This window comes from Amphiura filiformis, unplaced genomic scaffold (genome assembly GCF_039555335.1).
Source record: "Amphiura filiformis unplaced genomic scaffold, Afil_fr2py scaffold_38, whole genome shotgun sequence".
Classification (NCBI taxonomy): domain Eukaryota; kingdom Metazoa; phylum Echinodermata; class Ophiuroidea; order Amphilepidida; family Amphiuridae; genus Amphiura; species Amphiura filiformis.
In genome coordinates, this window is record NW_027305502.1 from 369700 (window position 1) to 386084 (window position 16385).

At 37.5% G+C, this 16385-nt stretch overlaps 1 protein-coding gene across 1 annotated transcript; it reads right to left on the reverse strand.

Moving 5' to 3' along the window:
* Positions 1-2334: 2334 nt before the first annotated feature.
* On the reverse strand, positions 2335-6071 carry LOC140144061 (histamine H2 receptor-like). The gene is made up of 3 exons (XM_072165889.1): positions 5907-6071; positions 4540-4775; positions 2335-3432 (listed from the first exon to the last, which is right to left on the reverse strand). The coding sequence occupies exons 1-3, from the start codon at positions 6036-6038 to the stop codon at positions 2337-2339; spliced, it is 1464 nt and encodes a 487-aa protein (XP_072021990.1). The 5' UTR covers positions 6039-6071; the 3' UTR covers positions 2335-2336.
* Between the last annotated feature and the right edge of the window lie 10314 nt (positions 6072-16385).

Consider the following 16385-nt stretch of genomic DNA (forward strand, 5'->3'; position numbering starts at 1 on the left):
CTCTGAATCTACACCGATAAATATTTGGAAAATATCTTTGGTGTATCTTATTCAATTACACTCACTCTTAACTACTCTTCCCATTCACATCCACCCCTACACATATCCCATACCCACCCCCACACACACCCCTCACATAACGTCCCACATATACATAGATACACATACCCCCACACCCCACACACCCCTACAAGATCTACACACGCACATGGTATACCAGGGATTCCAAAGACAAGCTCAAGTATGAGTCACAGATTACGAGAACCTTTCAATTTCTTTCATTAATTTATTTGTGAACATTTTACAAAAATATTTGTTTTCATTTTGTTACAAAATTACATATCAAATACAGAACCTTCAGATTTAAAGGCTTTTAAAGTCTGAATATTAAAGTGTACAATTTTGTATACTACTGTATATACTCTGAAGTATGATCTCTCTAGATTGTCTTCATAATTAACTTTAGAAAAATAAAATAATACGAAGAAATTTAAGAAAATAAATAAATAATAAATAAATGAATATATGAATAAATAAATAAGAAAGATAGTTTCTTCATAATTTACTTAAGAAAAATAACGTCATACGAAAAATTAACAAAAAAATAAAAAATAAAAAATGAATGAAATGGCTGGTCATAAGACATACAAGAATGATTGTAAAAATAAATGCTTTCGACAGTCTGATGTGATGCTAGCCTTCACCAGAAATAGAGTTTCTTCATACTTTAAAAAGCTAAATTTACAGTTTGTCACTGAGCGACGAGTGACTTGCTTGTAACCAATGAGAAGCGGGATTTTTTTGCGTCAGAAGTGCGCTATACCGCTACCTCATTTGTCAAAAACCGGTCGCTCGTCGCTCAGCGGCTAAGTGTAAATTCACCTTTAGTTTAGAAAACAAAATAATGACATCGTACAAAAAAATATGGAAATAACAAAATTAATGTAATGGCTGCTTATTAAAAAAAGAATGATTATAAAAATAAGTGCTTTTGACAACCCCGTCAAGGCAATAAAGTCCGAGATCAAGGAAGCTGAAATCACTAATAATCCGTGATAATGGAAAGCTAAAGCATCAGTATATGAAACATTATGGACAGAAGTATTTGATCAAAGTCTATTATGTATAATTATCAACCAGGGATGAAAGTCCACTTTTGACAAAAAGCCATGAAAACAGCGAGAAAATGAGCAGAATGGCCCTGAAACGGGCTGAAAATAAAAGAATTTGGGTAAATGGACTACAAAATATCCTTAATTCCGACAATAGCCTGAAAAATAATATTGTCATCCCTGATCAACTTTCCGTATTTCACCAACTAAAGTGGCAGGAGCTGGAAGAGAGTGAATCTTCCTGACAAAGTTTCCTCTGTAATGTGCTATTCCGGTTGCAATCCATACAACTCCTGATGGAAGACATGATCTTTTAAAATCTTTTAATCATTTGATTATACACTTTGTGAGAGATTAAGGGCGTGTCTTCCACAGCGGTGTATTGGATTTAAACTAAAAATAACTCAATACAGTGGCTCCGGAAGATTTTTAACATGGGGGGGGGGGGGGGTGCTGGCAAAACTAAATTTTGTTGATGACCTGTCCTGGGTGTGTCCAAGGGGGTTGCCCCTTGGTGTCAAAAATTTGACATAAAATGTCAAACACGGCCATTTTCTGGTATTTGGTCACATGTTTGTTTTAGTCCACCTGAAATTATTTGGAGGCTGAAGGGAGTTTGAACCTTCGCACCCAAATTATTGGGAGGAGGTGAGCCCCCGCTATACCCCCGGTTTCGAAGCCTATGTCTTTAAATATAAGATTGCCTTCCATTTTTTGGCTGGACTGTCTATGGCCAACTCTATAGCCTACGTTCCTTACTTGCTTTATACTGACTCACTGTTTGTCCTTATACGCAATCACAGACTGGTCTTGCGCAACATGGAGTATAAATCTCTGCTATAAATCGGCTAATAATTGTATGTGTGTAAAAGGATCTTGAGGACGAGGAGTGTTATCTATATTTGGTTGAAATCGGTAAAGATTTGGTTTCAAAATCGGTGAAAAAGGGGTTTACTGTATATATCATATTTATATGAATATTATATAACTTGTTTTTTTTAACAAAATTAATCATAAGAATTTAAAATATAAAGTGTTTTATGTCTTACAGACTTAAAATAAATATGAATATTATATAACTTGTTTTTTTTAACAAAATTAATCATAAGAATTTAAAATATAAAGTGTTTTATGTCTTACAGACTTAAAATAAACATAATAAAGCATCTTAATTTCAAAGTTTTTGTAACACAAAGAAATTTAACACAATAAGTTCAATAAATATCAGCAAACGGTCGTTTGTGATTTTACCATTTCTTTGCCGCCTGACTCCGAAATGTCACTCTTATGTTCGGTACATTTGGCAACTATACCATCAGCCTCATTCATGTTAAAAAATACTTTCGTTGGACGCGAAATTTGTGATGTTCTTTGTTTCTTCTCAGTACTTTGGTAATACGAGGTGTTATTTTCTGACGACGGAAGGTCCTCAATGACGGGCAAATGTGTTATATTAGCGGTTAATCGCGCTATGTCTTTAAAGTTCGTCCCAATGGTAGCCATTGTACTCGCTGTCGCGGCAAAGACAGATATTGAGAAGACATCTGGTGTCTTACTACTTGTGGCAGATGTAATATAACCGCTGTCTCTTGGTATAATGGGTTGTCTTTTATTAGTACTTAAATTTACTCCTGTATACGCGTCAGAAGCGATTGCAGTTGAGCTAACTCCAGTTTGTAAAAACCCACGCTTCCATGGACAATGATTGCATTTCATCACTTCAACAAACACGCGTCGAAATTTACGATTTAAAATTCCATAAATGAGCGGGTTCGCTGCAGAGTTTACAAACGACAGCATTGATGTTACTCCAACGGCTATAAGGAGATTTTGTGTTTTGTGATAGGCATATGCCAAGTGTACAATACAGTATGGAGTCACACAGAGAATAAAAACACCCATTACGGCAAAAAGTGTCATGGCCGCTTTCTTTTCTTTCTTCATAACAAGTCGTTGTTTGTTCCTTGGCTTCTGCCCTCCTCCTACATTTGGACGAAAAGCTTGCGTTGATGACATTTCTAAAGACGCAACTCTTCTTGATTGATGCCTCGCGACTACAAAAATCTTGTAGTAACAAAACACGAGGATAGAAAATGGAATGAAGAAAGATACAGTCAAGTAAAAATATCCGTACGATTTGTAAGTCAGCCAATTGGATATACAGACAGTGTTCCACGGTAGAAATATGTATTCTGACCATCCGATGATTGGGAGAAGCGCCATGAGGAGAGAGAGTATCCAAATAAGGCATAGGAAGACGGCGGCACGTGACGTGGTTACGATAGTTGTATACTGTAGCGGTTTCAGAATAGCATAATATCTGTAATGATGATAATAATAAACAAGGAAATGTTAAGGATAAATTCAAAGGTATTTTGAAAATATGAATCAATAAATTGGCCATATATCTTTTTTAGTACTCGGCCATGTGAAATGTTAATTGTTATACACACAAAGATCATGGCAAAGTAAGTTTTCCATTTTCTGGGGTTCCATTGTTGAAGAATGTGTGCGTTGCCTGATCGATGTAGTGGTGATATTTTTGAGATAAGTGTGATAAAATGTTATCTTTTAAAATTTGAAATCAAAAGGAAATCTAACAAGAATTAAACTATGAAATGAATACAACATTGATACTCTAAAAGTGCGTTTTCCAGTTTTGTGGCTTCATTGGGGAAGACTTAAGCATGAAAGGAACTCGAACCAGATTTAAATTAAACTAAATATATGAAACGAATACAACATTGATACTAGAGTTCATTTTCCAGTTTTGTGGCTTCATTGTGGAAGACTTTAGCATGAAAGGAACTCGAACAAGATTTAAACTAAATATATGAAACGAATACAACATTGATACTAGAGTGCGTTTTCCAGTTTGTGGCTTCATTGGGGAAGACTTTTACATGAAAGGAACTCTAACAAGATTTAAACTATAAATGAAACGAATATAACATTGATATTATAAAGTACGTTTTCCCGTTTTTGTGGCTTCATAGTGAAGACTGTATAGCATGATAATTTACATGTAGTTTGAACTGAAACTCTAAATAGGTACACGCCTTTTTATAATCAAAATGAATTACTACAATCCAATATGGTTTGCCGTCAAATAAGAAGCCATTGCGAATACAAAATTCAATTAAACTTGTTTTAAAGCCCAATATAGATGGGCTACTAGTACTAGAAGCTTTTATCTGTATGTTTGCAATGTGTGAAGCGTGGGAAGTAATTCTCTAATTTGGCGTTAACTTATTGAAAATTTAGACTCGTGATTCTCGACAAAGAGAAACACTTCCTTTATGCAAGAAAAGAAATTGTTTTTCTAGCTTTACGCTTTTTGACTTTGCATATACATGTAAACAGAAAAAAGCACTTTAGACAGAACAGATTTTTATTTTAAAAACTTATTTTAATTTTAAAATCTTACCTATCAATAGAAACGGCAGCCAATGTCATCACGCTAGCACTACCAAATAAAGTGTAGCCCATACCAAGTAGAGAGCAAGCAACATCACTTAGTTGCCAAGATCCAACAGCAGCAGATGATATTATAACAAATGGGAGAATCAAGCCTCCTCGCAACATGTCAGCTATTGCTAGAGATGTTATACACATGCCAGTAACTGTTGTGATGCTTCGAGTTCGATGGACGACGTAACATACCTGATAAAATAAAATAGAAGATTGGCACTTGTTAATTTTATGACACAGAAATTTAAAATGTACACTTTTTGAAAAATGGATTTGGATGTTTTAAGGGACCTGGCAGTTTCTTCGGAAGAGGGGGGGGGGTCCTAAATTTACAAAAAGTCAGCGTCAATACAATTTTCGGCAACAAAAAAATTATGCCCCCCCCACCACCACCACCGATACACCTATAACCCCTTAAACAGACCCCTTAAATAGAATGTCGCAGGCACACTTTAATATCTCTATCAGAATTAAAAGGTAAACATTTTGGATTTGTGTTTGATAAAACCAAGTGAATTTTTACTCACTGCAATATTTCGTCCTACACATCGGAGGACTTCATCAGGTATTAACTGATAAGGTCATCTGATATCAGTCATACCTGATGAAGTCCTCCGATGTGTAGGACGAAATATTTCAGTGAGTAAAAATTCACTTTCTGTCAAACAAAAATCCAAAATATTTATTTACTGAACAAACCAGATGAATCTTTTCAGCGGAAATAAAGGTGTTGATGAACACATGCACAGAAAATGTAGACAATAGGGTTAACAATAATGTTGCTTGATTAATCAAAACAAGTGCAATTATGGCTAATTAATTGGGCTAATTATAGTAACCATCCCCGTTGTTCACGTATCTTCAATATACTTCATCCTCAGACTAATTATTTCAATAATTCATCATCAGACTAATTAATTACATAAAGCCATCAGCTCATACACACTCGGACGTTTGGCACTATTAAATCGTCACCTTTCATCCATGGTCAGTCAATTGGGATATTCCATTTAAGTCCACACTACCCCTGTGGAAGATTTAGCTCAAGTCTGTCACGGAGGGAGTATCAAATTTAAATAGAATAGACAATTGGGTAAATTCCATTTGAAATACTCACTCCAGTTGTGGAAGATATACACAAAACCATAATACAGGGGGAGTATGGATTTCAAAATTATTAACTCTGATCAATTACATTTGAAAAACATTCTCCCCTGTGGAAGGTAATTTCCCAAATCTTCCACAGGTGTAGTGTGGATTTCAACTGGAATAGCCCTTATTTTTTGATTAAAAATTTACTGATTTAAAAGGATAAAAACTTACCGCTACATTTCCTAGGATTGTTATAACCATAACCACAAATAAGAAAATTGCTTGAAATATGTAGTATCCTTGCGACGGGTTGACTCCTGTATATGGATCGCCACTTTCACCAACAGCAACCGAGTCATTCATCGTATAAGCACTATCTTTTTTGTCGCCTGATGATAAGCTTCATCTTGAAAGATTGCTGTAAAATCCAAAATGGTAAAAATAATCATATAAGTATGATGTTGACTACTAAGTGCAAAGCTGATTAATTAGACATCAAATCCAAATTTTAACACGCCTTACAATATATCCGACATTGTAAAACAATAGGCTAATTTGATTTTAAAAGAAAAGAAATTGTTGTTTTAGAGACCACCAGTGATATACATGCAGGTCTGACGTGAGCTGCGACGCGTCCTGAGTTGCATAGCAGCAGCAAAAGACAGCTGAATTTGGTCTGTGTGTGTTTGACACAGGAAATGTCTTAATCGATTTAAGTTTAAACACAGACCCTAGATGAAGGATGGTTGTTTTTGTGTAAATGTCACTAGATTTACGTGTGGCAAGCCATCATATTTTTTAACATTTTGCCATTGGCATCATTACAAACAACGGTGTGAATATCATCAGTTAATATTATAGGTAGGTGAAAATAACATTGAAGTAGGCATTATATTACGGTAACCATAATCATTGAACCAAAACCAAAATAATATCTAAGTGCGAAAGTGCTACTCGTAGCGTTATGTTGGTGCACAGATTATACAAGAGCAGTCATTTACTACAACACTTTATCAAATCATAATTTTTGATTTCGTCAAATCTGCTCTTTAAATAAAATCTTTTGCATTGATAAGTTGTACAAAATTCATTTGTAAAAATCCATCAGTCTTGCTATTAAAACAATTCCTAATATTGATACAAATCAAAAAGATACTCACTTTTTTATGTCTATCAGTTCGCGAAAGATAAAAGATATAACATCAGCAATTTCACCGCCTTATTTGTCTACAGATAATTCCTGTGATGAGAGCACAAAGCAGGAAACACAACTGATCTAACCACTAGCTTCTCTGATAGTGATGATAATTTTGAGATAAATCGCGAGGATTCATCTGACTTTTTTTGCTCATCATTCCCTAAGGCGCATATGAATTATTCACAAGTGTAGCGATCGTGTGATTGGTTGATGAGATGAACAGAGTTTGCAACACAATATCGCGGAGGTTGACATACACGATGCGTGTATCGGATAGCGATGGTGTGATATAATAGACTAAATCCATCCAATAAAGTCGTAAATGCTTTGTTATTACTTTGCATTTACGCGACCATCTTATAGATGAGAGGAAAACATACGACATTTATCAAGATGAACCATCAATCCCATTTTACGAGACATTTCACCTCGAGCAATTTGTTTCATTTATTTATATTATTTCTAATCTACTTATACATTTACACGTGGTTGATAGTACACGTGGGTGACTCTTTTTTCTTCTTCTTCTCCTCCTCCATCTTCTTCTCCTCCTTCCTATCCTCCTCCTTCTTCTTCTTCCTCTTCTTCGACTCCTTCCTCTTTCTCTCTCTTTCCTCTTCTTATTCTTCTTCTCTTTCTTCTTCTTCTTCTTTTCCTCCTCTTCTTCTCTTTTCTTCCTCCTTCTTCGTCTTATTCTTCTTCCTCTTCTTTCTTCTCCTCCTCCTTCATCTTCTTTTCTTCTTCTTCCCCCTTCTTCCCCTTCTCTTGCATCTTCTTCCTCCTCTTCTCCTTCTCTTCCTCCTTCTTCCCCCTGCTCCTCCTCCTTCTTCTTCTTCTTGTTCATCTCCTTCTTCTTCTTCATAATTATACTCTCTCTCCCTTCTTTTCATTTTCTTCCTCCTTCTTAGTCTTATTTTTCTTCCTTTTCTTTCTTCTTCTCCTTCTTCATCTTCTTCTTTTCCTCTTCTTTTTCCTCTTCTTTTCCCCTTCTTCTCTTTCATCTTCTTCCTCCTCTTCTCCTTCTCTTCCTCCTCCTTTTTCCCCCTCCTCCTCCTCCTTCTTCTTCTTCATCTTCTTGTTCATCTTCTTCTTCTTCATAATTATACTATCTATCTCTCCCTTCTCTCTCTCTTGTTCTTCACTTTTCGTCTGTTAAGTGAATCATTTTAAGTGAAACATATTTAGAACATACGAATCCATGAAGCACACCCCCCCCCCCAAATAAATCCCCAGAAACAACATCAACAGCAAAAAAACAAAGCAAAGAAACAAATTTAAACAAAACACAAAATAAAAACATCTAGACCCACAACATAAAAAAATATCGAGGGAGGGTTGAGAACCAGAAAGCTGTAACTCACAAAGGAATCCTTTGTGAGATAAGGCTTTCTGGCTCTCTCAATCCTCAATATCGTTCTGTATACGAGGCACTCCCGGGCCTGGAAAGCTCACACTATATATAACCCTTGTATCGCGAACCTTAATATTGTACACATCTTTCCCTTCACACGTGTTCGTAGACCACACGAACCTCGAATATCTATTTAGATACCGTATCATTAGGATCAACTTATTTTTAACAAAAAACAAATGCTAAATTGAATAATTATGATCGAAATAGTTTATTAAAACATGATAATTGATAACTCATGGTGCGTTAAAATAGATTCGTATGAACTATGACTTCGCTAAAGAGCGCTTACAAATTGATATGCACCTTTTAAAAATCGTTTTAAAATAAACAAGATTTTTGATACGCAATTTTTGTGTAATATTTAATTTTTTGATTAACAATCAAAAATCTGTAAAATATTATATTTGTTATTAACAATACCGTAAACGTTCGCCTAATGGCGCACCTGCATGGGCTCCTTTGCCTTGGGGTAAATTTCATGCGCAAATAGTGAGCTCCCTCCTCTGAAATCCCAACAAGAATTAACGTTCCGAGACCTTATTTGCTGGTGGGAATTTTACGGGTGAGCACTTTTAGGTTGTGCCTAAAATTCCACTTACGTCAAGGGAGCCCATAGCGCCATTAGGCGAACGTTTACGGTACTTCATTGGCACCATCAGCGATCGTTGGGCCAATCGGCGATCGCATTTGGCAAGGCTTGATCCTGTTTGTGCGTGCGTACCACCATTCGTGCAGACAAGTCATACAAAGAATTTTCTACCACCCACCACACCCAATTGCAAAGACGTGCGTTTAAACATGTTAAAGCCATCAAGAAAGGTGTGGTAAATCACTTTTATATTAAAAGTCGATAGATTACGGTTAATTTAAGATGTCTATGTATAAAATAGAATAATCGTGGATAATTTGTGAAAATTGATTAAAATATGTGACATTATCTGCATAAGTGTAGTACCAGCAGTAATTAGAGCAAAGATGTATTACATACAATAGAGTTAGGATGTGCAATTGATATCCTTCAGTTTTTGTGACTCTTTTATAACTTATGACGTAGATATCAGTAAAGTTCGTAGCGGTAAATGTCAAATGACACACCTATGGCAAGTATATTGCACAATAGAGCAGAAAAACCAGGTTTTTCGAATTCGATTGTCATAGTTTTTGATAAACCAGGTTTCTTATATATCCTTTGCGTATAAAATCCTCGCACAAAAATAGTTCTGCTTTCTCCAAACCTTGCGCAGTTCTCCAAACACTTAACTCCTTGCGCAGAATCTCCAATCACTCTCTTTCTCCAGGAAACAGGCTTCTTTCAGCACTGATCCACTTTGACAGACATTGTTGGCTATGCAAACTGGTTCAAATGTACCTCTTTTTAAGGCACAACGACGACCAACACACATATAGAGAGCCTACAATCTCGCTTCATATTCTGCCAAGAGCAAAAACCATTTCCACTTTTATTTATACTTTTTTTTTATAGCATCAGGCAATGCACTTAGATTCGCAATCTGGGAATCCCCAAGATTAATTTATAAGCATTATTCTTTCACATTACATCACTTCCTGTGGGTTTTCCCCAACATGATGTCATTTTCACTTTATAATATCGGGGATTCCCTATAATGGTGCAATACACTTGATATTCTAGAGAGAAGGGTATTTTGCAACAATCCAAAATTACATATGATTCAATTTGTTTTGATCAACTTGATGCATGAGAGGGGTTTTAATACTAAAGTTCTCTCATGTTTAACAAAGATAAATAATCAAATTAAATTACTCAGGGCACATGACAATGTATACTTTTATGTCCAATTTAACCTTTCAGAAATTTCTCTCCTAGGAGTCCAGGAAGCAATCTCTTATTCATGCACAGTTATTGTAACGGTTTCATCACGATCCACTAATTAATATATTCATTTGTTTTGTTATAACGATATCAGCTCCCACGGAGTATGTTCACTGGGGAGGTATATTTAAATAGAGGCCTATTCATTAGTTTTGTATATCCAATGATATTCTTACAGGTGCTTCATCTTCTAGAAAAAGACGAAGTCACTGTTCAGCAAAGTCCACTGTACACATGCATTTATATATCCTTTGCGTATAAAATCCTCGCACAAAAATAGTTTTGCTTTCTCCAAACACTTTACTCCTTGCGCAGAATCTCCAAACAAATGGTGATTCTTTCACCAATCACTCTCTTTCTCCAGGAAATAGGCTTCTTTCAGCACTGCTCCACTTTGACAGATATTGTTGGCTATGCAAACTGGTTCAAATGTACCTCTTTTTAAGGCACAACGACAACCACACATATAGAGAGCCTAATCTCGCTTCACATTCTGCCAAGGACAAAAACCATTTCCACTTTTATTTATACTTTTTTTTTATAGCATCAGGCAATGCACTTAGATTCGCAATCTGGAAATCCCCAAGATTATTTTATAAACATTATTCTTTCACATCACATCACTTCATGTGTGTTTTTCCCAACATGATGTCATTTTCACTTTACAATATCAGGGATTCCCTGTAATGGTGCAATACACTTGATATTCTAAAGAGAAGGGGATTTTGCAACAATCCAAAATTAGATATAATTCAATTTGTTTTGATCCACTTGATGCGTGAGAGGGGTTTCCCAAAGTTCTCTCATGTAAACAAAGATAACATACCGTAAAACCCCGTCTACAAGCATATATAGTGTTTTTATGAAAGCTAAATTAATTCGAAGCAAGTGTAAATATACCAATACAATAGATTGGTCTTAAAATAATACTTGTTTGTAATTATGCTTGGATCCGTAATTTATTTGCTCAAACTCCATAATGGCGCCTGGATTAATGTAGCTTTCATCAGAAGCATTCTTTATGCTTGTAGACGAGGTTTTACGGTAGTACAGTTATGTCCGCGGCAAATTCACCGTGAACTTTCCAGCCATAAACCCGCTTGGTGAAGATTAAACTTAGATATGCAGTACTAAGGGGCTGTGCAATAATTATGAGCTCTGGGTGGAGGGTAAAATTGGGGGGGGGCAAGAAATTTTTGGCGAGCCGAAAGAGGGGGGAAAGCAATTTTTTGCAAGCCGAGAGGGGGAAAGCGATTTTTGGCACACATTCATGGGGCGCCTTTTAAATTAAACGCGCTAAAAAGGCTTAGGAAAACGCTACAGAAACGCTTAAATATGCAAATTTTCCTGCTCGCTGCGCTCGGACCATGTATATAGACCATTTAAGATTTGGAAATTGGGATCCCAGAAATTTGGCATGTGCAAGGGGGGGGGCAAAGAATTTTTGGCGGGCCGAGAGGGGGGGGCAAGCGATTTTTGGCGAGCCGAGGCCGAGAGGGGGCCGGGGGGCAAGCGATTTTGGCGCCCCATTTGGAAATTTTACCCCGGGGGCTCATAATTATTGCACAGCCCCTAAACCATTATAGTAATCGATTGTCCAATGCAAATTTATTACCACGTGATAATATTAATCCAATGAGCGATCGAATTGTCCGCTACGGTCGACTAATCCAATCGATAATGATGCTATAACATGTACGGGCGGAGCTCCACTGACTGAGTTTGGGGGTATTTTCACTGGTTTGCTGTCATTTACTCCTCAAGGCGGTCCCCCGTTATTATAAGGACTACGCTAATGATTTAAAGATTGACATGTAGAGAATAAACCATACTTGATTGACAGAAAGTACTAAATTTGTACCTATTACGGTTTCGTGACACCCCTCTTGCAAAAACGACCAAGCGAGGGCAGCCCGGTGAAGCAAAATGTGCATTGGAATTACACGGGAGTTTGAATATAGATGGTATATTTCTTTCTCATACAAATGTATGGTCCCCCGTTATTAAAGTTTGTACCGGGTTGAAAATTCAACTTTTTGGAAAAGAATAAATAATTGTAACATAGAGCAAGTACTAAAATTATAGCTTTTATACTTTTTCATATATGACGCTAACTAGTTCATCTCCTATATCTACAACACAGCGCTACCAGTAGGGGTCAATTGCCTATTGTGAGTGCCCCCTGTGTTGTGTGCATACACGTAGTTAACAATAACTGCATGATGAATAATCAAATTAAATTACTCAGGGCACATCACAATGTATACTTTTATATATTTTCATACTATTTTATATCCAATTTAACCTTTCAGGAATTTCTCTCCCAGGAGTCCAGGCGGGAGTCCAGGGAGCAAATTCATGCACAGTTATTGTAACGGTTTCATCACGATCCACTAATTAATAATATATTCATTTGTTTTGTTACGACAATATCAGCTCCCACGGAGTATGTTCACTGGGGAGGTGTTCACTGGGGAGGTATACTTAAATAGGATTCATTCGTTTTGTCAGCTCCCATGGTTCACTGCTGGGGAGGCAACTTAGGTCCTGATTTATGATCATTATACGTATAAGATATGTAGTGATCAATTTAAAGTAAATTTCAGTGGAATAATCGGTTTGTGCATTTTGTAGAATGTACATTGATTGGAAATTAGATCCGAATAAGCTTAAATTTTACCTGTTGTTGCAAAATGCCATTTTCCGTTTTCTACTTCGAATTCCGTGAAATTTCTTCGTTTTCCGTAAAACGGAGAACTTCGGGCTGTAGACCGTTAACCGGTACATTGGAATTGACGTGTACACACAGATCAAAGCGAAGTCGGAAATGAACTTGAGACAGTTGTTTTGTGAAGATTCAGGGAAACGGATCCAATTTTCCTTTCGCCTCGATCAATTTCTTTATTTACACTTTCGAATCTATTTGTTCATCAGCACGTGGTTGATAAGCCTATAAATACACATGGGTAACTCATTTTCTTCTTCTTCATCTTTTTCTTCTTCATCTTTTTGATTTGATTTGTTCGGGTTTTGACCACCCTGTATAACCCAAGAAAGCCTCTATTGAAGCTTATTTCCATTGGGGTCCATTTGAACACCGGGACGGGTTGTGAACAGCCAGGGGTTAACACCCTACTCTTTTCGAAACTGGCTGCGAGATACATGTACAGGTATGGCTCTCTGCACACGGGACCGACGGCTTAACGTCCCCTCCGAAGGACGGAGGACTTTCATAATTCTAAATGCCCAATTCTAAATGAACCATGGGGAGAGCGTAAGTCTTAATTTAATCTACAGATGTTGCCAATTAATTTCAGACTTTTTTTCCCAAGTCAATATCCCTGCAAATCGCCACCGCCGGGAATTGAACCGGGACCTCATGCACTAAAGGCAAGTACCCTAACCATTGCGCCATGCTCCTCTTCTTCTTCTTCTTCTTCTTCTTCTTCTTCTTCTTCTTCTTCTTCTTCTTCTTCTTCTTCTTCTTCTTCTTCTTCTTCTTCTTCTTCTTCTTCTTCTTCTTCTTCTTCTTCTTCTTCTTCTTCTTCTTCTTCTTCTTCTTCTTCTTCTTCTTCTTCTTCTTCTTCTTCTTCTTCTTCTTCTTCTTCTTCCTCCTCCTCTTCTTCCTCTTCTTCTTCCTCCTCTTTTTCTTCTTCTGCTGCCGTAAACTTTGGAGTCCCACAGGGAACAATACTAGGGCCTCTCCTATTTACCATGTAGATCAATAATATATCAAGTGTTATTACACCCATCTTGACTCCAAGGTAACATTATATGCTGATGACACTGCTATATTTGTTAGAGCTGAAACTATCAGTAATTATCATGACATCCTGAACAATGAACTCACCCCTGTTGCTGAGTGGCTAAACAACAACTTCCTCACGCCCAATGTTAAGAAAGCAAGGGGATGATTCTAGATACTACTCAAAATACTTGAATGAAAATCGAGAATGTTGAAAAGCTCATTTGGTCATTTGGTAATGGTTTGTTAAGAGGCTGAGATTTAAGGTTAAGAAAGCTGAGAAAACTCTCATTCTTTTATATAAAACTCTCTTATCATTCCGCAACTTGATCATTGCGATACTGTCTGTGGCAACGCTGCTAGACATCCATCAGCAGGCCTGATAAGCTCCAAAATGCAGCTGGTAAAATCATACTGTGGCTCCTATTTAGATATCCCACCGAAGAAGTTCTCAGTAATCTGAAATGGGATAAACTTGCCGTCGTAATTTCCATCTCAATAATATTATAATGATGTATAAAAGTCTTTGTAATCTGCTCCCAGCTCCCATGTGCAATATTTTTTCACACAGTCGCCATCAGGGTCGCAAGGTAACCTGGGTAACCATTCTCCTCATTCTTATTCTCATTCATACTTATCTATGCCTGTGGAACAGGGCATAGATATTCTCCTTATGCTCTTTAGTCTTCTCCTTTTTATATATGCCTGTGGAACAGGGCATATATATTCTCCTTATGCTCTTTAGTCTTCTCCGTTTCCTTCTTCTCCTTTTCCTCCTCCTCACGCTTCACATTGACAGGGCTAGGTCCAAAACTACAAGGGCCCCAGGGCTCATACTTGGCACACTTAATGGCCCCACCCCAAAGATGTGCCTTTTAGGGGTCAAGGTCATGTCAAGGTCGTCTAAGTATATATTGTTGGATTGTCATCATATTTGGTGGATGTGATCACGATCGAATGCCAATTATGGTCAAGGTCATGTCAAGGTCATCAGAGCAAAAATTGTTGGATTGTCATCAAACTTGGTTGATGAGATCACCATCGAGTGCCGAAAATGGTCAAGGTCATATCAAGGTCATCCGAGTATAGATTATTGGATTGCCACCAAACTTGGTGCATGGGATCACCATCGAATACCCAAAATGGTCAAGGTCATGTCAAGGTCATCAGAGTAAAGATTATTGGATTGCCACCAAACTTGGTGCATGGGATCATAATCGAATGCCAAAAATGGTCAAGGTCATGTCAATGTCATCAGAGTAAAGATTGTTAGATTGTAACCAAACTTGGTGAATGAGATCACCATCGAGCGCCAATATTGGTCAAGGTCATGTCAAGGTCATCCGAGTATAGACTGTTGGATTGTCACCAAATTTGGTGCATGGGATCACCATCGAATACCCAAAATGGTCAAGGTCATGTCAAGGTCATGAGAGTAAAAAAATTTGGATTGTCACCAAATTTGGTGCATGGGATCACCATCGAATGCCAAAAATGGATAAGGTCATGTCAAGGTCATCAGAGTAAAGATTGTTGGATTGTACCCAAACTACGTGGATGATATCACCACCGAGTGCCAATGATGGTCAAGGTCATGTCAAGGTCATTGGGGGTTAGGGTGGGAATCACAGGCATATATATTCGTGTTTGCTCAAACACAACAGTGCCATCTAGTCCTTCTCCTCCTTCTTCTCACGCTTCATATTAACAGGACTATCTCCAAAACTACAAGGGCCCCATGGCTCATATTTGGCACACTTAATGGGCCTACCCCATAGATGTGCCTTTTGCCCATTTTGGCCCCATAGGTCAAAGGTCACGGGCCCCAGGGGCCCAAATGTAAAAATACAAAGCATGCCGTTTCTCATCAAATAAAGCAGCCTCAGGGCCCTGAATTGGTGCACTGATAGCCCCAGGAGTACTCTATATTTACATGTATACATGAGCCCCATATGTCATATATTATGGGCCCCAGGGCCCCAAATGTTAAAAAAAAGGGGCAACAGTTTGACAAGGTTAGCTGTGAAACTACAAGGGCACTAGGGCTCATATGTGGCACACGTATGGGCCTGAACTTGTAGATATGCATTTCACCAATTATGGCCCCAGATTTTTAAGGCTAGGGGCCCAGAGGCCCAAATGTTAAAACAAAGGGCCGGCCGTTTCTCAGCAAATAAAGTAGCTACAGGGCTCAGATTTGGTACACAGATAGGTTTTCAGTGTAGGGTGATGGAACAGCCATTAAAGGGACACTCCGTTTTGGGATTAAAGGGATATTCAGATTTTTTGATTTTTTTTTTTTGATTTTTTTTTTGTATGGAACATGTTTGTTGCATTATTTAAGGAGGAGCGCCCTCAAGCGTTTACACAGCAAATGCAATTAAAGGGCTATTATTTGATTTTTAATTAATTAATTTTAATTTTTTGTTGGTATACTGATAGCCCTTTTAGAATATGGGGTGTCAGTGGGTGTTAGGGTGATGGAACAGCCATTAAAGGGA